Source organism: Zingiber officinale, chromosome 1A (genome assembly GCF_018446385.1).
Source record: "Zingiber officinale cultivar Zhangliang chromosome 1A, Zo_v1.1, whole genome shotgun sequence".
NCBI lineage: Eukaryota > Viridiplantae > Streptophyta > Magnoliopsida > Zingiberales > Zingiberaceae > Zingiber > Zingiber officinale.
This window is the reverse complement of record NC_055987.1, coordinates 188,231,483-188,253,926: the sequence shown is the minus strand read 5'-3', so window position 1 is coordinate 188,253,926 and position 22,444 is coordinate 188,231,483. Positions and strand designations below refer to the sequence as shown.

General features: G+C 41.7%; 3 protein-coding genes across 5 annotated transcripts; 1 reads left to right on the top strand and 2 right to left on the bottom strand.

Annotated features, from left to right (window-relative positions):
* Window positions 1-304: 304 nt before the first annotated feature.
* LOC122038756 (probable sugar phosphate/phosphate translocator At3g17430) lies at window positions 305-8,654 on the top strand. 2 transcript variants are annotated; one of them, XM_042598679.1, is made up of 11 exons: window positions 305-559; window positions 2,168-2,447; window positions 3,788-3,895; window positions 5,479-5,510; window positions 5,582-5,632; window positions 6,425-6,486; window positions 6,570-6,831; window positions 7,433-7,698; window positions 7,795-7,892; window positions 8,171-8,292; window positions 8,377-8,654. In XM_042598679.1, the coding sequence occupies exons 2-11, from the start codon at window positions 2,361-2,363 to the stop codon at window positions 8,393-8,395; spliced, it is 1,107 nt and encodes a 368-aa protein (XP_042454613.1). In that variant the 5' UTR covers window positions 305-559; window positions 2,168-2,360; the 3' UTR covers window positions 8,396-8,654. The 2 variants fall into 2 exon arrangements, with proteins under 2 accessions (XP_042454613.1, XP_042454611.1); XM_042598677.1 differs by having other exon boundaries at window positions 8,171-8,654.
* Window positions 8,655-8,777: 123 nt separating this feature from the next.
* On the bottom strand, window positions 8,778-10,586 carry LOC122038755 (zinc transporter 7-like). The gene is made up of 5 exons (XM_042598676.1): window positions 10,446-10,586; window positions 10,302-10,359; window positions 9,563-10,212; window positions 9,329-9,478; window positions 8,778-9,247 (listed from the first exon to the last, which is right to left on the bottom strand). The coding sequence occupies exons 1-5, from the start codon at window positions 10,458-10,460 to the stop codon at window positions 8,942-8,944; spliced, it is 1,179 nt and encodes a 392-aa protein (XP_042454610.1). The 5' UTR covers window positions 10,461-10,586; the 3' UTR covers window positions 8,778-8,941.
* Window positions 10,587-10,936: 350 nt separating this feature from the next.
* On the bottom strand, window positions 10,937-16,183 carry LOC122038753 (probable phospholipid-transporting ATPase 7). Of its 2 annotated transcripts, none has more exons than XM_042598674.1 (11): window positions 16,044-16,183; window positions 13,809-15,658; window positions 13,612-13,722; window positions 13,204-13,480; window positions 13,038-13,126; window positions 12,851-12,938; window positions 12,538-12,747; window positions 12,329-12,454; window positions 12,147-12,245; window positions 11,861-12,052; window positions 10,937-11,790 (listed from the first exon to the last, which is right to left on the bottom strand). In XM_042598674.1, exons 2-11 carry the CDS (start codon window positions 15,620-15,622, stop codon window positions 11,131-11,133), a joined length of 3,666 nt encoding a protein of 1,221 aa, XP_042454608.1. In that variant the 5' UTR covers window positions 15,623-15,658; window positions 16,044-16,183; the 3' UTR covers window positions 10,937-11,130. The 2 variants fall into 2 exon arrangements, with proteins under 2 accessions (XP_042454608.1, XP_042454609.1); XM_042598675.1 differs by having other exon boundaries at window positions 13,809-15,790; window positions 16,044-16,177.
* Window positions 16,184-22,444: the final 6,261 nt, after the last annotated feature.

Here is a 22,444-nt window from a genome sequence, read left to right as displayed (position 1 = left end):
AAAATTAAGTCGGTGTGATGATTGATATATGAAGTGTTGTCACATAAAATTTTGAAATCGAAACTTAAGTATATCTTTTTATCATATTTTGACCACTTGTATTAATGATTAGTAAATAATTTACTTTTTTATATTAATCCAGGACGGATTAGTGGGACAGACGAGCAAATCACTATTTTTATTGCCACATGATCCAAAAAGTTCCGGATGTAGGGGTTAATTGGAGAAATTAAAAATACTGGGTCCGATTGGGATAATTGCTCTCCTATAAAAAAGGATACTAGACCACTTACGGTTTATACGGTAAACGGACCGGCCAACCTGACCCCGACCTTACTCTTCTTCACAGTGGTGAGCGTGCGGTGCGACTCTGGATCCCGTCGCTTTCGCTTCGTTACCCCGGCTCCTCTCTCTCTGTCGGAAGCGATCACAGGCGACGGCTCAGCGTCTCCTCCGACCTTAGGCGGTTGTGGGTGTCGGTGAGGCCCTAATTGCTCCTTCGCACGCCGTCACGCTGTAGATCTTGTCTCCACTATTGCTTTCCTCGTCTCCGGATAAGGTGCGCACTCACAGGTTTCGTATTTTGTGCTCTTTACGTCTTTTGTGATTCTTTTGCGAGAGGAACAACCACATTGGTGGTATCCCTATGCGAGATCCAGGCATTAGATTCACTTTAGTTCCAGCCGTGGTGGAAGATCTTGATTGTCTTTGCTGCCGAATCGAATGCTAGGGTTTGGGATCTGCATGCTCTACTTTGGAAACCAGTAGATTTTGTTTTGATTCTTTATAATTGTAGGTGGGATTTACGAATGTTCTTTTATAGCGCCTTTTCACTTCACAAATTCAGGAAAGGGGTCTACTTGCATTTTGTGAGCGTTCATCATCAAGATTTTTCATGTTATCAACCCAGTTATTAAGTTGGTTATTTTCTATTGTGCTTTTTGTAGAGAGTTTCTTGAGTATTCTGGAAGTTGCTGGTCTTAATTGTCTTTCGATGTAGTTGTTAGACTTCTGTCTTCCGTAATCATGTGAATGTGTTTACCTGCTACTACCTTATAAAAAGAAGTGTCGGTTTCAGTTCTATTTGGCTTTGAAGATGAAATCACTAGTTACTATCTCAGAGTCATAAATTGCCTTTTGGCTGGCATTTTACACTAACAAAAAAACCCCAAGCCAATCCACATCAATCATCAGGTACTAGTGTGTGGAAATTTGGGGATGTGACTTCCAATTTGGTGAGTTGGTTGGCTTGTGGGCTTCTGTTCTGTTTAAAATTGAGTGGTTCTGTAACCATATCTCATGTATTTGGCATCTAGTTTTATTCTTATTTTATTTTGGAAGGACATTGCAAATAATTTTTTTCTCTAAGTTTAGTGCATACAGAAGTCTTTCAGTTTAATTTGAACTGTTTTAGCTTCTGTTGTCCAAGTATTGGAAACTGCAATTTCCCATGGTAGTTTGATTATAGAGAGAGTTTCTTTTGCAAAGTGAAAAGGTTTCTAAACCTCAAAATTAAAAAACTACTAAAGTTTTTATTAACCCTATTACAATTGCAAGGTGGATAATCTATTGAAATGAAGTGTGGATGAGTGTCAGTTAAATTCAGCATTTAAATTGTTTTGCAGTTGTGCTAAATGTGTCTGAGTCAACTAATTTAGTTGTACATTAGGTTTTTATTATCGTGGTTTATGTTTTGCTCTTTGACCCTATATAACTTTAGCTGGATTAACTGATTTCTGTATCTGCTACCTCCATTATTGTTTAGTCACTCTACTGTCTTTTTCAACATCTTACATGCCCGCCACAAAGGCAAGCCTATAACAAGTGATTAATCAGTTCTCGCCAATTTACAATAGCTATGAACCAATCATTGAAAGTGAGCTGGTGGAAACGTTCATGTACTCTACATGTTCTTGCCAACTTACTTTCTAATCCAGCACTTTAACCTTTCTATAATTTTGGCAGAATCCACATATATGCATTTCATATTTTTGATTTTTGCTACTAGTATAGTACTCCCATGCCATATATGATGAAAATTTCAACAGTCATGCTGGTGAAAGGGTCTTAATGCTAGGCATTAAACTTGATGCCTCATCTTTTGTTGTATGTTTCAATATATTCAGTGTGCTGTGTTGCTTCCTGAGGCTTACTCTTCTGATTTCAGGTGTTTTGAATTTTTCGAGTAAAACTTGTTGCCTGGAATAATTAGCTAAATATTGATGTGCTTAAAAGGTTGTCAATAAAGAGGCTTGCTAAATCAACCAACACAACAGTATGCATAGCTCATCCATCCAAGTTGCCAACTAATTAAGCTTTTCTGAACCGGGAAACTGAACTTTCTAAAAGAGTGAGGGAGAATGTTGATCAGCCAACAACTATTGCTGACTTACCTGTATCTTCTTATTTACATATGCCTCTCATCTGGAGTTATCCTGTATAACAAGGTAAAGTGTTTTTGTTTCATGGGTTACTTAAATTCTTTCTTTCTTTTTTTTGTGAAAAATAAATGAACTTGAAGCAATTCATGTTCTTCTTAGCTAGGTTTTATAAGTCTTTTTTGGACTTTGTGCACATGTGTAATCATGTTGCATAATTGCATGTGCAAATATATATGGTACATAGGTTCTATAGTTTATCAGCTTGTGCGTGATAAATCTATAGCTATGTATCTGAACATTTGGTTGCTAATGTAGTATATCACCTTTTCTCTTTCAGATTTTAAATTAATGTTTATTACAAATCATATGCAAATTTTGTGATAAACATGACATATATTCACTTAGCAATTAATTTCTACTGTAAAGAAGATTCTTATCACTAACAGCAAACTAGCACCTTGAAGTATGAAGAAGGTACTTATGTTTGAACTCTAAAGATCTCTCAAGTACGTAATTCCAAGATTTTATATTTGATCTTTTAGGGCATAATTTGGGTCTTGAATTTCATTTCCCAATGCATGGAAATTATATGTTTGATATCTTTTAAAATCCATGTTTGATATCTTTTCATAAGATTTTAATTTTCATTAAATGTAATTTTAATTTCCATGCTATGGAACTTTGGGTGAGAACATAACCATCATCAAAATGATCAGTTTCATAATATTTTTATTCCATTACATTATTTCCATTCTTAATTTTGATTATGACCGCATTCTTTGTGACTTTTCACGTTCTCTCCCTCTAATAAACCTAACTGGTCACAGTTGACACTTGACAACCTGTTCTAGTTAAGCATCCGAAGAAACTAAGAAAAAGAGGGAGGAGTCTGATTAAAGTTACATATTTGATTTAATATAATTATTTGTCATTGTCGTATATCGTGTTCTTTTTTTTTTTTTTTAATTTTTTTTTAATTTGTTCTCTGTTGTGACTTTGTTGACTTAGCATTCTCCTATAAAGAACATTTTGGTCTATTTTTAAGTAAAAACCTGATAATCCTGTCTTGCACCAACCATAAGAATGGTTTTTCTGACATTCTCTCACCAAGTCATACACATGACTGTTTTACTTTCTTGGGGTAATGTTGTCCAAGAATAATTTAATGGGAATATGTATCTTGTTATACCACTGAAATATTAGACGTCAAGTTTTTAGATGATATGACTTCCAATCATTCATTATGAATGGTTTAAATTTATTGCAAACTTAGGAACTTTACCTCTAGATGCTGACTAGCTATATTATTTTGAAATGATAAGCATCATTATAGTGACAAGCAGGATCAGTCATCCATGTCCAATTTGAAATGGCTTTCTTATGTATATATATTTTTATATTTTCAGTGGGTATTATCTCCCAAGTATTTCAAGTTTCCCTTCCCTATAACGCTTACAATGATTCATATGGGATTCTCTGGTGTAGTAGCATTCTTCCTTGTTCGTGTTTTCAAGGTATGCATAGAAGATGTTATCATTAATTGCACATCTAGCTATTGATTTTCTTGATTTAACTGGTTCCCATCTTATTGTATCTCTTTTTGTTATGATTTCATTCTTGTTAGCTTTGCTCTATATATTTCTTCCTTTATGTACTTGTATGTTTTCATTGAATTTTACATTTGATTTTGGACATTCAAAGTTATCCATCCATTGTAATTAGTTTTGAAAAATTAACAGTTTAACATCCGAACAAAATGGAAGGTCATAGCACTTGCATAAATTGAAGTTCAATGGCTATTAATCTATATTTCTTAACATTTGTTTTTAATATTTCTGGGCTCTTGATGCAAGATTCCTTATTGGTTGTGGGCTAGGAGATGTTTTATTTCAGAAAAAAAGAATAAGTAATTAATCTTTTCATTAGAAAAACTCTTGCATGGTTCGCATAACAAGATTTTCTTGGAGCAGTACTTGATATTCTTAAAAACTGGATGCCCACCTTTTCAGTGGAGCAATCAATTCTAATTCTGGGAATATGTTCCAGGAGCAATTTTTAATGTTCGTCATGGAAACTACTAGACCAATTTCAATATGATGTTACAAGAACTAATGCTTTCATTTGATCGATGATACTCATTTTGGCATTGGGGAGGATAATCATAAGCTGAGATGTTAGTTATATTTTTTGTAACTTGTTTCAAAATTTTAATTTGATTGCCTTTATAGGCAAACTAAGTGTAAGGGTATTCTCAGATATAAAAATCATTTCACTTGGTCTCAAACACTGTGAAGCACGTTGAGTGTTTGCATGATATAATATCAAATTTGTGTTGTTTTGGCTGAAAACTGGATTCTAGTGCAAAACAATACTTTGAATCTTCTTATACATTTGCCTAGTTTTGAGTAATGCACAAGTTATTTAATTCTTGCTAGTATGTTAGGTATCATACTGACTCTCAATGCACTATGCTGTTGATTTATTACTCATTTTAATTATTTTTCTTTCTGCCATGGTACCGTAATGTTGTAACAAATCCCAAGTGAAAATTTTAAACGTTGAGCCACCCTCATAACCTATGATGGTCAGGCTGCAATTAGCCTTGATTTTGCATCCAGACATATTTTAAAATTCTCTGATTTTACAAGATGTTGGAGGTTAGTAATGTATCAGCAAACACCCAAATCTTGGCCCATTCAATATTTAATTGTTAATGCAAAAGAGGAAACAATACGTGAGGAAAAACTTGTTGATGAAGAAAACTGAAGCAACTGCTATACATGTTAGGTGCATTGTTAAAAGGCTTAATAAAGTTGGTAGTATATTTACTGTTTTTATAATCAGAGTCATAATATTCACAGCCCTGTATTAAGTTCATGCTTCTTGTATTCTTGCTTTTTAATTCTTCTCAATTTTAACAGCTTCTAATGTGAAAATTCTGTGAGACAAAAATATCATAACTTGATCAGTTTGTGCACAGAAAATGTCAGCTTTTGTATTATTGAGATAACATTGACTTGCATTTCCAATTCAAAAATTCACTATACATGTTTCAGATGACAACCAAATTCACTTCGATTTATTTGTTGATTGGCAGGTTGTGGCACCAGTTAAGATGACTTTTCAAATGTAAGGGTTTATAACTCACATATCTATTATTGTATTGTTCATTCTTTAATGTTTTCTATTAATTGCTGCAGATATGCAACTTGTGTCATCCCTATTAGTGCTTTCTTTGCCTCAAGTCTTTGGTAAGATTTTTTTTTTTTGTTATTTTAAGAATGATTTTCTTTAAATCTTAATCAACTTTATTCAATAATTTATAAAAATATAATCACATTATCATATTCCTTAATTGTGGCATTTGCCAATTCACCACTCAAATAATATTACTTTTGGGGTCTTATTTATTTTGTTTGGAAGTTCTTAATTAATCATTAATAAGTTTGTTTTAAGGATAGGTTTTGCATTCAACTATTGCTTGTTTGATTAAAGGTTTGTGAATGCAGTTGTATGCTGATAAATCAACGACCACTGTTGCAAATAGCTGGTTTTTACCTTATAGTCAAATGCTATTTTTGTGGGTCAAGACTAATGGAAATTTTTTGTCCTAAAAGTTCAAATTTGTTTTTGTCATGGTACATGCATATCTTTTTCATTTGTTTGAAAAATGATTTTGGCACTTTTATTTTGACTAATTATCTTTTTCATTTTTTCCTCTGAATTTTATGCTCAAATCACCATTTTGTGTAGAGGATAAAATAGTTGGTGAGAAAATATTTCATTGAACTGATTTCTTCTGCTTCCATCATCCTTTGTTGATTCTTCATGTTGCTATATTGTTTGACTATCTTTTGGATATAAGCCTTAGAATATTTAATGAATCTAAATAGATAAACTAAACAAACTTGTCTAACTTGGTCATTTAAATTCATCATTGATTTTAATCATTAGTCACTCTTCAAAGATTCAAATCGATCAAAAGTAGGAACAACATAATTAGCAATTTATTTGAAAATAATATTTAATACTTTCTGCTATAGGTTTGGAAATACAGCTTATTTGCACATTTCAGTTGCCTTTATTCAGATGCTGAAGGCCTTGAGTGAGTGCCTTGCCCTTTTACCATTACGTTTTGTCAACCAGAATACTGCTATGTCACTGTTCTTGAATTTGAACATTTTGCAGTGCCAGTTGCAACATTTATCATGGCTGTTATTTGTGGAACTGACAAATTAAGATGTGACGTTTTCTTGAATATGGTGCTGGTCAGCATTGGTGTTGCAATCTCATCATATGGGGAGATTTACTTTAATGTAGTTGGAACAGCTTACCAGGTCACTGGTATATTTGCAGAAGCTCTAAGGCTGGTTTTAACTCAGGTGCTACTCCAGAAAAAAGGCCTAACCCTAAATCCTGTTACAAGTCTATATTACATAGCACCCTGCAGGTATGTTATAAGCATGAATGCCCTCATTTATTAGATCATAGGTTTTTTTTCCCCTTTCCTTGAACGTCTCGCTGTTAACTGTTTGATATTTCTTTGCTGAAATACCAATTTGAGAAAAATAAGCATGATGCATAGCTTCGATTCTCATTGTGATTGTACCACCAAGACTAGAAGGATTTGTTACCTGTGGCATGATGCATGTTGATTTTATGTTTTGCAGATATTTATTTGGATGATTAAATGATACAAAATAGGATGAAATGTTATGCACAGGTTTAAGGTCAACCAACAAATTCTATAGTCAAAAGAATTGAATTCATTAGCGCAGAAAACGTATAGCACATAGGGTTGCTATACAGGGTGAACAAACAAAATTTTAATCAATGCAAAAAAAATAATTTATTCCTATATTAATAATGATACGTGTTTTGGGTAAATTCTGAAACAGTTGCTGAAAGATAATTACTGCTTAAATTTTTTGTTTACGTGTGAATGTTATCTCCTTTTTTCTTAGAAGGAACTGCAGTATTTCATTTTTGTTTCATTTCATTTTTTTAATTAACAATTGCAACAATCATTACAAATGGATTTTGTTTTGCAGTTTCATGTTTCTTTTTGTACCTTGGTATGTATTGGAGAAGACAGGGATTGAGATTTCACAAATCCAGTTTAATTTCTGGATTTTTTTCTCAAATGCTGTCTGTGCATTGGCCTTGAACTTCTCTATATTTTTGGTCATTGGTAGAACTGGAGCAGTGACTATCAGAGTTGCTGGAGTTCTGAAAGACTGGATTTTAATTGCTCTTTCTACAATTATATTTCCTGAATCGGCAATTACTGGTCTTAATATAATTGGCTATGCTATTGGTAAGCTCTGGTTTCATTTCTTAAAATCGTTTTCCCCCGTAGCTGATTTTATTTTATGTTTTTTTTATCTCTTCCTAATGCTTTCGATTTATCTAGCTCTATGTGGTGTTGTCATGTACAACTACCTGAAGGTCAAGGATGTTCGGGCGTCAAATCAATTTCCTACAGAAAGCACTCCTGAAAGGGCAACGAAGGTTAGAAATTAGAAACGATAGAGCACAACATTTAACTACATCTGGAATAATCATGCTATTCGTATGACATATAAGCCTAACATTCATAGTAACTTGGCATCCTACTTTCTGTTTCCAGTTAAAGTTTGACAATTTCTTTCGATGATACTGAGCTTGGATGGGAAAAGGCAGCCTACTTTTCTTTAAAAAATAATATTGAAAATATTGCAGGATTGCACATGCCATGTTGTTATTCTATAATGTCTTAGATGTTTTCGGGGTTTCAACTAATTTTGCAGGATTGGAAGCTGGAGAAGAAGCCGTCAGATTTATTTGGAGATAACGTCAACGTAGGTGGGAATGATGCTGTGGTTACTTCTTTTATGGTCGATGAAGAAGCACCACTCCTCCCGTCTACGAGGTTTTCCAGTTTGAAGTCAACATAGCATATAGCAGGATAAACTGTTGCCCAGTTGACAAGTCATTTTTCTCTCGGTTCTTGCAGCTGCATCCGTCGGAAATGAAATATATACCAAAGTATGTCAATGTACTTCGATCAAACTGTAATAGAACTGCTAAAAGTTTTGCTTGAGTTTGAGGTAGGAATTGATTCTGGCTTTACTGCGGGCAAAATAGCCGGTTTATGTCGTCCAGAAGGGGCTGGTCGCATTATTTTGTCTGATTCCTTAAATTATTTCAGTACATTAAGAGAGAAATTGTAGAATTGTTGAGATGCTATTGATTTTTAGTGGAACGTATACGTGTTATGTTTGAGAGGTGCCAGTCAATTTCTTATCAGCAATCAATTGGGTGAGATCTCGTGCGTAAATCGGAGGTGTTTACAGTGCTGACAGTATTCATTTATGCTGTTTTTACTCAGAGAGCAGAAAGAGAGTAAGAAGAAGAAGCGGAAAAGGGGACAATATTCATATCTGGAAGTATCAACAGAATGAACATAGAGCTGTACTTGGGCCTTGCATGCCAGAAAGTGCAGGGAACAAAAAACTTAACAAATATCAGTGAATTATATATGTACGTACAGTCCTAAGACACGGATTCATATGTGTCTGTCAAGCCCATATTGCAAGGATCGACATGGCTCCGGCGCCGACGAAGAGGGCGACGTAGGACGCCACCTGTAGCCTGGCATTGCCATTCCATCGCCGGCTGAGTAAATCCGCGGCGATGAGATCCACCAAGGCCATGTATATCAAAATCCCCGCCGACACCGAGTCCAGCAACCCCTCCACCACCAGCGCTCGAGGGCTGTTCGAGTTGAATGACGACGCCACGCCCGCTCCCGCAGCGATTCCCGCCGGCGTCGTGATGGCAAAGAAGCACGCCATCAGCGCCGAAGCCAAGTGACTAAACTGCGCCTGTTCCAACACATTCGATTGTCAGCGTCAGCGCGCGCGTGTACTTGTCGTTCAAAATAACGTATGCGTTCGAAATTCGACCTGAGAGATGCAACCGCCCAATGCGAAGCCTTCGAAGAACTGGTGAAATGAGAGCGCCGCCACCAGCGGTCTTATGGTGCAGGGACTCCGCGACACGCCCAGGGAAAGCCCGATGATCATAGAGTGCGAGATGATCCCCATCTCGAGTATCTAATTATGTGCAAAAAATTACAGATCTAAGAATTTCTTTCTCTTTTTTTTTGGGAAAAGGAAGAATTTTGATCGGAAGTTAACCTGTGATACGACCACATGCCGTACGTGCGACGGCAGTTCTTCACCCTCCTCCTGGCCATGGCCGAGGCTATGGCTATGGCTGTGGCGGCTGGTTATGAGTAACGGATCTTTCTCGCCGGCGAATTGGCATTCGGATTCCTGCGGAATCGAGAGCACGACGGTGATTCCAGACTCTTCTTCTTCTGCGGACGTATTGGCCGCCGTTGCTGCTGCGGCGGCGGTGGCGGTCCGGATGCTAGTAACCTCATCCCGGTGCTTCCGCTCGTAGAACTGCGTGGCGACGAAGTCCAGCACCAGCGTCCCGAGCGCCGCGGCCATCGCCACGAAGCCCGGGAAGGGGAAACGCCGCCAGGGGAAAGCAGGGAGGCAGGGGCCTGTGAGCGCCGCCTGGGCGTCGTGGAGCATGTGCACGAACCCGGTGGCGAGGATGACCCCGGCAGCGAATGACTTGGCGCACACGAACACGCCCCCGTCGGTCCGCAGCAGCCGCCGCTTCCGCCCCACCAGGGGGAGCGCCACGCCGGCCACCCCCGCCGCCAGGATTCCGGCGATCGCCACCAGCTTCAGCCGCATAGCCGCCGCGTCGTCCCGGCACTCGTCCGACTCCTCCCCAGCACAACTCGCCGTCGACATCGACGCCGATACCGCTTCTACATCCATCACCACCCGACAACACGCACTTTTTAACCCCAAAGATCAAAACTTTCTAAAAAATCCGACGAAAATATTCAAATTTTACCCCTAAAAGAGTGAAAACCATGAGTGAATCGTCCGAAGAACACCGAAGGCCCAGCATCCTGAATTCAACCAAAATTTAAAAACAAAAAAAAATTAACTCTTTAATATTTGTTCACGCTAGAACAATTCAATTCAAAAGAAATACCTCGAAAATTGACATGGCGATGGATCGCTCTTCGTCCGTATCCTTGTGATTTGGGCATTCGATCTTGGATCGAAACTAGTATTTAATTCGAAGAGGGTAAAGTGAACCGTCGGAGTCGTAATCGTGAAGCGGATGTCGTCATACGAAAGGCTTTGACAGGGGTGGAGAATGGTGACACGGAGAGTGACATCATGGTCGGCGGGGCGCGAAGGACATCCGGCCGTTTTACTGTTTGCTCCAACGGCCGGGATGAGAAGACAAGGTCTCCTTCCACCGCCCCTAGAACAGCGCAGTTTGATGCTGTCCCTTGGATTGTACACGTGGCAATAGGAGATAGCGATGTCAACACCATGTTCGAGGAGCCGCTTTTCTTTATTATAATATTATAGTAGTTATGATTTCTAGTACCTATCAATTATCATAATTATTATTATTATATAAGTTTGATAGTTACAATGTAAAAAATATTGAAAAAGATAAATTCACACATCTCAACTAAACTCCATGGCTCTTCAATTCAACGTGACTATAAATATGGTACAATTGGATTTATACATTCAGGAAAGTTTAAACCATCCCCGGGAAGAATGTGATATTTGGTGGACAATCAAAATAGCAAGGAGGGGAAAAAAAACACTAGAGGTAGAGAGAAATGAAATTACAGAGAGAAAAACTTAACAGAAAATCACACACTTTGCATTGTCATGGATGAGACTTTCCTTTGCAGTGACCCTTTGATCTGCCTGATCTTGGCATCCACCCTCGCAGTAAAACCGATGAGAGTCTTCTCCCTTGCCTTAGACTTCTCTCTCTTCCACATATGTTGGTCCTCCAAATCCTTCTTGTAGTGCTTGATCTCCTGGATTACATGGTGATCTAATGGATTGAAGGTCCTCTGTAAGGAAATGTGGAGCAGATACGGGATGTTGCACACTGCAGTAACTAGGAGAGTTGCAGTCCAGAAGGTTGGTGCAGATCCGAGGGCTTCTTGGAGTATTCTGAAGGCATTTCCGGAGATAATCGGCGACAACATCCCATAGCAGAACAAGAAAAGGTACCAGGCAGCAACACTGCCCCATACGAAGAGAATCTGAATCCATGTGAAATGGCTCATAATGAGGGAGATTTGCACATTTACGGCCCAGATGATGCAGGTGAACATGGTGGCTCCAACTGCAGCAATGTCAGCAGTCTGGCCCTCGGCTCGGAATGCACCGAGGTAAAAGATTTCAATGTTGAGGAAATGTATCATGATGGAGGAGTAAAGGCCATTAAGCATCCAACCGATAATCCGGTACCAACCGAAGAATAAATCTCTAGGCCCTTGCTGGTACAGTGCTGGGAACTGCAGCATAAGCAGTCAGTTATTTGCCCAACAGGTGAAGAACATAATTCATATGACAGTTATAACATACCTGTAAGCATACTTCAGAAGAAACATCTTGCTCGAAAACTCCTAATGTTATTACTGGCAATGATGTCAGAACTACATTAAATAGGAGCATGTACCAATCATCATATACAGACTGCCCGGAGAAGCCAGTGTATGTCTCATAGTAGAATATTGTTAACCCAAATGCTATGTTTTTATAGAAGAAATAACAAATCTGAAAAATGATCCAAAATAACTTAGTTTTAACTTTTAAGTAGGAAATAGACCATAAGTGCAAAAGCATATGCTGAGTGTTTATAGGTTCTCACCATGAGTGCTATCCGCTTATAGCACCAATGGCCGTGAACTACAAGAAGTCGTTGAAGGAATCTGAATTGTGAAATTGAGAAATCACTAGCCATTACTGCCTGCAGAAGACAGAAACATCCAGTAATTCTAACATGAATCTGATATCTTCAATACATCGAACAAAGTTAGTCATTTTACAAACCTGCATCCCTTCCACACCACTAATACCGACACCTATATCAGCCTCTTGAATCATACCAACGTCATTAGCACCATCACCTATAGCCAAAGTAACTTTTCCTGTACCTTCTTTAACCAATCTGGTCACCTAAAGAAAGAAGTAAGATCTAAGCAAAGATTGAAGGGTGGTGATAACAGAGTGAAAAACTAGAATCACACGATGTATGGTACCAATGCTTTCTGCCTTGGGGATACCCGGCAACATATGACAGAAGCACAATCAACAGCTAGACTCAGAAACTGATTCTTTAAATCATCCTCTAGTGCATATGTCAGTGTTTTTCCATCAATTATCAGAGCAAATGCTGCATATGGGTCCTTCTCCAGCTTGATCATTTGGGAGGCATTTGTTAGTTGCATCATTAGGTTTTCTTTTGTCTCCTGATCAGTTATAAAATGTAAACACACACCCCACCATAAAATTAAGTTTCTGCACAGAGCAAGATAAGCAGATATATTCAATGTAAATTATAAAGATATGTACCTTGTTTGGATCTTGTGTTAGTAGTTCAATGTTTGCAATTGATAAATGTATTTGTTTCATGCCTTGCCTAAGTAAACTGCAAGCAAATCTGCAAAGAGAAACACAAAATTACTTCCTAAGTATAGCAAGCAAACAATTGATGGGTAGAGATAGATCTTCAACTATGTGAATTATTAGAAGGGAATACCCTATATTGATTGCAGTTTCAAGCTTATCACCAGTCAGAACCCAGATCTTGAGACCAGCTTGAGCTAATTTATCTATACACTGAGGAACCTGTATGACATTTAACTGTCAAACAGAATTGGGAGTACAAGCCAACTGATAGTGCCAAAGCAAGATACACTGCTTACCCCTTTTTGTAATTTGTCTTCCACAGCAGTTGCACCTACAAGAATCAATTCTCTTTCCATCATATCAGAAACTCTCTCAATTTGTGCTTCCAGATCTGCTCCAATGGTAGTTTTTGCTTTTAAAAACTCATTGTTCCAAGAAGAATACTCAGATTCATCAAGCACCCTATACGCCAGTGCTAATGTCCTCAAGCCTGCTTCCCCATATTCATTGAGTTGTTTGCTTGTATCACTCTCATACATTTTTCCATTTTTGGAAAGTCTATCAAAAATGATACTGCTCAACAGTTGGAGAACATAAAATCAGATATCCAAATTTCTTACCAAGATAGAATAGATCTAATAACAAAACTACTGAATTTATTTGAACCAAAATAAAATACTGAATCTACTGGTAGTCTGCCATACCTGTCAGCACCTTTGCAAAGAAGAACAATCTGTCCATTCTCATCACGCAGAATTACAGACATTCTCTTCCTTTTGCTGTTAAATTCCAGTAGATTGAGAATCTTGAACTCCCTGTGGCATATTAAATTAGTAAGGTGAAATAATCTACATCATATGAACACTAAAACCTATTGGCACAGAGGAAATTTGAGTACGACCTCTCCACGGGTTCCTCGGAAGGAGAGTATTTTTCTCTGATGAACACACTAGATTGGGTCCTCTTAAAAAATTCAAAGCCGAATTCCCTCGCTGCAACAAGGAATGCAGCTTCATCTGGTGATTCTGCTTCATAGTTGAAGCCACCAGTTTCATCATTTGCTTCAGGAATTGCAGTGTGACACAAAGCAAGTATTCTTAAGAAAAGAAGAATAGTACTTGCAGTGGGTTCCTTTGTCCAGTTTCCATGCATTAAGCGGTCATCTTGAAAACTAAAACCTTTTATGGCAGGTTTGTGTATATCCTCAATCATACAAGTAATCTCATGTTCGAATTTAATATCCGATGATCCATGAGAGGGTGACTTCCCCTCCCACGGATCCTGACTTCCAGTATGATGCTCAGGAGTACCAGGAACTTCTGCTGCTATCTGCTTTGCTGCAGCAATTTCAACTTCACTAGCTCGTAGACCATATGAAATTCCAGCAATGGAACATTTGAGAAAATCCATTTGGTTGCAAGTTAAAGTTCCTGTTTTATCCGTAAGAATGGTATCAACTTGCCCGAGCTCCTCATTCAAATTTGAAGTTCGTGCTCGTGCAGGCTTTCCAATCTCCTCATCATACATGAAAACATCTTGGTTGATGAATGTTGCTTGCAAGACTTTGACGACTTCAATAGAAACATAAAGGGAAATAGGAATCAGATATCCATAAAGAATCAGGGCTGTGACCAGATGGAAAACACCAGATACCGCTGGTCTAGAAGGATCATACAAGCCAGTGGTAATATTGGGTTGCAAGAACCACCAATTCGGCATTCCATACTTTGTCAAAATAGCAAATCCTATTGAGCTAATTAATGATATGAGAACAAGAAGACTGAAGAGAATATATATTATACTATCCATTTTCCTCTCAATTCTGCTTCTCTTACACGGTGAGTCGGTAGCATTTTGCATAACTTTGCTGTCATGGCCAGTGAAGATAACCACTCCATATATGTAACTTGTATTCCTAAGTTTTGAATCCCTGAGCAAAATCTGGCTCGGATCAAGCACATACAACTGTCTTTCATACTCAAAATTACCCACAAAAGTGTAAAGGCTGGGATTGGGATCTTCACATTTTATAGTGCCTGCGAAGTCCTTGAAGGCCTCATCATCTTCCAAGGACAATGTTACCTCAAGTGATCGCTTGACCTTCAAGTTAGTCTCACCATCCAAATTCATGGTCTCCACATAGCAAATCCCATCTTCATAGCTTGAAGAAAGCAGTAGGAGGTCAGCTGGAAAAAATTTGTCTTTCTCGACCTTGACGACATCCCCCACGCGAATGTCTTGCCAATGCTTGTGGACGAACTGCCCCTCACCCCCGTGAACATCGCCTCTTCGGCGGTTGACCTTCATGTCCTGGATAAATCTCTTCCAATCTTCGAGCGCTTCCTTCATCATGCTCAGCCCGACAACGAAGGCGAGCGGAGCAATCATGCTCACCGGAGTGAAGGGGGAAACCGGTGTGAGGGAGAGCACGGCAGCGAGGAGGAAGTAGATGTTGGCCACCCGACGGAATTGCTCGAACAATGCTTTGGGGAGGAAGGTGACGAAGTTGTACCTCGTGGTGGAGATGTGGTTGCCAGTGTAATAGAGGCCCATCTTCGTGTGGAGCTGCGGTTGGTTGCAGTGGATGATGCGAGAGTAACCGGGACAGTCGAGAGAAGCCTGCTCCTCGTCGGCCGTCATTGTCGCCCGGGTACAAGAGAACGTATAAAGCAGGCTCCATTTGAGCCGATCACGTTTCCTAACTCGTCGCTCCATTGCTCCCTTCTCTCGTCGGCTGCTGGTTGCTTTCTCCTTAACTCAACAGCAAGACAAACGCGCCTCCATTAATCTAAAGTTCGGAGCTTTAAAGATCTATTGATTTATACAATAATGCCGACAGGATTTCAGATTCCTGGTTGCCAATTTCAACCGAAAACTCTCTACCTATTCATTACAAAGCCGAAGGAAAGGATCAATGCTACACATTCGACCTCAATGCTTGTGATCGCTCTGAACAACCACGAAAACGAAAAGGGGGGATTTTTTTTTCTTTTAAAAAACTGAAGCTTGCAACCGCAAACCACAAATCGATTATTTTTTTTCAGAAACGAACGAATGAATAACCAAATCGATTTCTTGCAAGATGAATCCAATAACAAATGGTAGCAAAAGAAAACCAAAAATCAAATGCACGTACAATTCTTTGCCGAGCTGGTCCAAGGTGCCAACTTCCCTCCCTTCACGGAGAGAGACGATAGAATGGAGCTTCGGCTCCCCCTCTCACCGTTTCGCTCTCTGTCTGTCTCTCTCTTTCTTGACGCAACAGGAGGAATTTACGGCCTTGTCGTTCGTAGGTAGGTAAACTAACTTTAAAGCCCCCCAAACTATCGAATTTACCTAATACGCTTTTTCGAAATTATTTTCTATTATTATTTTTGAATCATTGATGGAGATTAATTTGGAGTTTGGAGCGAGAGTTACGAAGATTAGTCTCTCTAATCATGAATTGGATTTTAATTTTCAAACGCACGCTCAGTGCAGCTACCATCATGAGACAAATTTAATGTACATAAATTATATTTCAAAATTATATTTTATCTATTATAATAAATAATAATTATTGATTTTTTTACCATTTGATATAATGACATTAACATAATGGTAAATTACAGTAAAATTTTCACAATTTTTACTTTGTATACAATCTTTATATCTAAAAAAATTTTATTCCCACTCCCTGCATACGAAATTTTATTTACTTCAACTCCTTTCAAATATCGTTACCTAATTGCTTCAGATTTTTTTAGATAAAAAAAGGTTCAAAAATGAGTATAATTATCTTAAATTCAACACTTTAAGCTAGAATCGAATATATTTTCTATCAAAATTATCCCTTATATTTTTTAGATACAAAAAGTCCAAAAATATATATAATTCCTATTAAATTCAGCACTTTAAATTAGAATCGAGTATATTTTCTATCAAATTAAACATGATTTTCTAATTATCCCTTAGATTTTTTAGGTATAAAAAGTCTAATTTAATATGCTGAATTTTAGAGGAATTATATTTATTTTTGGACTTTTTATAATTGAAAATATCGAGTAATTAGGTATATTAGTCTTTGATCCTGTCCAAATGCTGAATCAACAGATGCTGGGCACGTGGCGCTCTCCGGGTCGCCGATGTAGATCTCCGGCTAGTCTCACGAAGCTTCGGCGAACCTGCACAGAAGTCGGACCGGGAAGGGGTTCCTGGCGGCGACCCTCCGACGCTCAAGTCAGGCAAGCAAACAGTAAAAAAAAGTGGCTCCAAAGGTCTTGAACGCGTACCTCCGGCGAAGTATGAGGCACTTTATATAGAGTGGTGAAAGAGTTCCTGCACATCCACCGAGGTGCCTACATGTCCGCAGCCCATACCTCGGTATGTGTTTGTCAGAAAGCTTACCTGACGCCATACTGCTACAGTCCAAGCACGTATTCGATGGGACAAGAGAACACCTAACTGTCAGACTTAGAGTATGGCCTAGCCCTAGGACTTGACAGCTGTCAGAAGATGTCCTTGTCCTTCCCCACCCCACAGGCCGGTACGTCCGTCCGGACGGGGAGTGACGTCCGGATGGCCCTTATTTTATGCGCCGGCCGGACGGAATTCCCATCTCGCCGGCCTGTCGTATGCATCGATATGCTGGGGAGATTTTCGGCAGGGTACTATGTAGGGTCTGTTAGCAGTATCACCTTCTCTTAGGCCTTCCGCTCGACTCCTTGCTACTGTTCCATTGAGCGTCGGAACCCCGACTTCAGTCGGGGCGCCTATTGCCCTCGGCTATTCACCGGTCGGTCTGCCGGGGCCGGTCGGGAGGTCGGCCTTTCCCTCTCTGCTCGGCCACTTGGCCGGACGGCTCCAGCGTGGCATTGACCCCTCAGAATGGGAGTCCCTTGTTCTAACCGCCGGATCACTTGCCTCCCCCTCAAGTCTAGTCGAAGGAGGCGAAGTCCGACTGACTGGACTGCCGATCTGACTGAGTAACGACCGCTACATTAGTCCGCTCGGCCAGGCTTAGGAATGCTCATCCGTTCAACGGTATCTTGTCCGTGCCTTGCATTCTCTTGGATCCATGCCCAATTCTCTCCCCTACTGCCCATCACGTGTGCTGCGCATGGTAAGGGGCGCTCATTAAATGCGACCAGTATCCTACTAACATGTGGCGATCGTGTGTTTGTCAACGTATGGCGGTGGCATCACTTCCGATGGGACAGCCGCCGTTTGAAATGAACGGCTGGATGATGACCTCGTTTTTCACGACCTGGATCGGACGGTGGAGGTTGCTCCCAGGCGACGATATAAAGCTCGCGACTCATTTTCTGCCGCACTGTTGCTTCATCCTCCTTCGTTTTCACGCTGCTCTTTCTGCTCCGGCGATCCTTACTCACCGCCTGTTTGGTGCGCTCACCATCTTCTTCCTTTCCTCGATCTTCCTCGTACTCGTAAGCCTTCCTTTCTAGCTACCTGCCTCCTGTATTGCTTCCTTTTGCATTCTGTCGGCATTTCCTTTTAGTTTTTCTTTCGATTATCGCTTCTGTTTCGACCATGGCGAGTACTTCTACGCCTACCGTCGGCGCTCCTGGTCTCTGGTATACGACTATGGAGAGTCGATTCGATGAAGAAGACACACTACGTCTCATTCGAACATACGAAATTCCGGCCAACCACGAAATAGTTGTAGCCACTCCTTCCGATCGGCCCAATGATCCGCCGCCCGGCACCATTTGCTTCTTCCGTGATCAATTTTTGGCCGGGCTGCGCTTTCTTCCACATCCGTTCATCATCAAAATATGCAACCACTTTCACATCCCGCTCGGCCAATTAGTCTCGAACTCGATTAGGTTGCTGAGCGGGGTGATAGTTCTTTTCAAGTTGAATGATATTCCCTTGGACCCCCAAATCTTCCACTATTTCTTCTACCCAAAACAATCCGAGTGGGGGACCTTCATATTTCAGTCTAGGTCGGGTTTCGTCCTATTTACCAACATGCCGAGCTCCAATAAACATTGAAAGGAGCATTTCTTTTTTATGCGTCTCCCCGCGCGGCCGGCTTTCCGAACGAAGTGGCAGACGGCGGTGCCGAATCAACCGGGTCTTGGCAACTTCAAGAGCCATCCGGCGTATCTTCATGCGGCGAACCAGCTGGTCGGCCAACGTTACGATATCGACAAGTTGCTCCTTCCGGGAGTAATGTACATATTTGGCTTGTCTCTCATCCAAGCCGATCTGCCTTGTAGCATGAGTAAGCGATTCTTATCCCCCCTTTTTCTTTTGTGCTAACTGATTTATTCTTTGTTTCTGCAACTGAAGTTATGTGGCGTGCTAAGGCAACCGAAAAGCTCAAGTTGAAAGCCGCCAATATTGAGGCGGTAAAGGACAAAGAGGTAGCCGAACAGGGTTTGGTTCCAACCGGCTTTGCAACTGAAGGGAGCGAGGGAACTCAAGTTGCTCCCAAGGCATCGGCTGCCCGTGCCTTCACTGACGAGGCCGCGATCAATATCACAACATCCGCCCAGGGCGAGGAGGAAGGCCGGTCGGCTGACGAGACACCTTTGGTGACTCGAAAGCACCGTCGGCTAGAGCAAGCTGCTCTACAGCCTTCACAAAGGGAGCAGCTTTCCGAGCGGAGCGCTGATGCTCCTGCGGTTTTTGAGGCGGTCTCCTCGGAGCATACTCCAACTCAACTTGACTTGCCGCCGACCATCGCTGAGGCTCAACCTTCCACCTCTCGGACTTTACGTCGCCTTAGGCGACTGGCGACCACCCGGGTCCGATCGGCGAGTCTTCTGGCCCGGCTGCTGTATCTCAAGATGATTCGAGCGGCCCGAGGGTGATTAAAACTGTCCTAAGATTTCCCTCGGAGGAATACTTACTGGCCACCGATCGGCCATCGGCTCCCGAACAGCAGATCACCCTCACCGGTCCGCTCGCCAAAGTTTGGGAGGACGCGCGCGTACGCGTCGCGCTTATGTCCCCCAGTCAACTAGGGGACAGTAACCTGCAGCAGGCGACCGGGGTATGCCTTTCTGCTTTACTGATATTTTTTGTTTTAGCTTTTAGCTTTTAGCTTAACTGCCTTCGTTCGCAGAGTTGGGTAGAGCAGATTGTGGTCAGCAATCGACTGACCGAGCTGGAGGAAGAAATGAAAAAACTCAAGCTCTCGGAGGCGAACCAAGGGCAATCCACAGCTGCTCTAGAGAAGAGCAAAAAGCTCTTAGAAGCCGAACGGAAACGCGCTTCCGATCTGGCGGGCGAGGTTGCTCGGCTTGAAGCTGTGGTCAAAAAACGGGATAAAGAAATCCAGACGGCGACCACTCGGAAGCGCAAGGCCATCGACGACATGGATCGAATGAAGGTGGAGATCAGAGGGCTAGAGCAACGCATCAAGGATCTGGATGCCCTTCTGGCCACCGAGAAGGAGGGCCGCTCGGCCGATCTACTCAAATTTGAAGGGGATTTAAAGGATCTCCAGGCTGCCAACGATGCTTCCCAAGCCGTGCTCAAAGAGTATCAGGATGGGGAGTCGACTCGTTCTGACGAAGTGAGGAAGGCGTTTGTCCGCTCGGACGACTTCGGAGAGAAATTCACTGACAAGATTTCCATCACTTTTGAAGAAGCGATTAAGGCGGCGGTAGATTACTTGAAGACTAAAGGCCACCTTCCCGCCGAGCTGACCATCCCCCCAGAGGATCTGTCTACCGTGATGGACGTCATTCCTGATGCTCTTTTTGACTTTGATGTGTGAGGAGTGTTTTTTATCAACTTTTTTGTATCCTCGCCGTCCAGCGAAACTTATTTTTGTTGTAACTCTTGTTTGCCCAGCGTTTGGCGTAAATAGATCGTCTTCCCGTTCTTACAACTTTTGTTTTGACAAGAAATTTTTCTTTCGTCACATTAAGTGTTCTTTAAAACTCCTCCGCTCGGCTTCATACTTTAACATGGATTCAAGCCGATTGTCTTTTTTTTTTTTTTTTTTTTTAAACATTTTTTGTCATGCGGCTGCGTAGCCGCTCGGCACGCGAACGTCCCTCGTTCACGTGCTCACCTCTTTAATTCTTATTAACCATCCTTCGATTTGCACCTTACCTCAAAGGGATTTTCCATATATTTTTGTTAGGCGAGCCGCTCGGCAGGGTGCTGGCCTTAAAGAACAGGCTCTGTCGTTGGTTGACTCTTATCGCCGGAATGTATTACGTGGATGGATATCCGCTCGGACGTTTATAGACGCCGGCTCGTCTCTCGATATTTAACGTCGGAGCTCGACGGTCTTCCGCTCGGACGTTTATAGACGCCGGCTCGTCTCTCGATATTTAACGTCGGAGGTCGATGGCCTTCCGCTCGGACGTTTATAGATGCGGCTCGTCTCTCGATATTTAACGTTGGAGCTCGATGGTCTTCCGCTCGGACGTTTATAGACGCCGGCTCGTCTCTCGATATTTAACGTCGGAGCTCGACGGTCTTCCGCTCGGACGTTTATAGACGCCGGCTCGTCTCTCAATATTTAAAGTCGGAGCTCGACGGTCTTCCGCTCGGATGTTTAGCCGGCTCCTCTCGATATTTAACGTCGAGCTCGGCGGTCTTCCGCTCGGCGCGTTTATAGACGCCGGCTCGTCTCGATATTTAACGTCGAGCTCGACGGTCTTCCGCTCGGACGCTTTATAGACGTCGGCTCGTCTCGATATTTAACGTCCGGAGCTCAACGGTCTTCCGCTCGGACGCTTATAGACGCCGCTCGTCTCTCGATAACGTCGGAGCTCGACGGTCTTCCGCTTGGACGGTTTATAGACGCCGCTCTCGATATTTAACGTCGGAGCTCGACGGTCTTCCGCTCGGACGTTTATAGACGCCGGCTCGTCTCTCGATATTTAACGTCGGAGCTCGACGGTCTTCCGCTCGGACGTTTATAGACGCCGGCTCGTCTCTTGATATTTAACGTCGGAGCTCGACGGTCTTCCGCTCGGACGTTTATAGACGCCGGCTCGTCTCTCGATATTTAACGTCGGAGCTCAACGGTCTTTCTAAGGCTAACTTTAATAATGCTGCTCGGCGACCCCATTGGCCATCCTTTGAATTAATTTTGCTTCCTGCATTACAAGGACATGGGAGACTAGAATATACACCAAAATGAGATACATCAGTGCACCTTTCACCCAGCTCGATAAGGCTGGAGATGATTTGCGCTCCAAGGTCGGTCCAGCTGCCGCCCGCCTTCATCCTCCAAGTAGTAAGCGCCCGAGCGGAGCTTTTCGATAACCTTGAAGGGGCCCGCCCAGGGAGCTTCTAGCTTGGCGACATCGCCGACCGACTTGACTTTCTTCCAGACAAGGTCGTCAACCCGGAACGATCTGGGGATTACGCGCCTGTTGTAATTTTGCTTCATCCGTTGACGATACGCCATCAGCCGGACGGACGCCTTGGCTCGCTCCTCATCAACCAAATCCAGCTCCATGCTCCTCCGCTCGGCGTTGCCTTCATCGTAACACTGGATCCGGACGGATTCGACACCGACTTCGACGGGAATGACCGCTTCGCCGCCATACACCAGGTGGAACG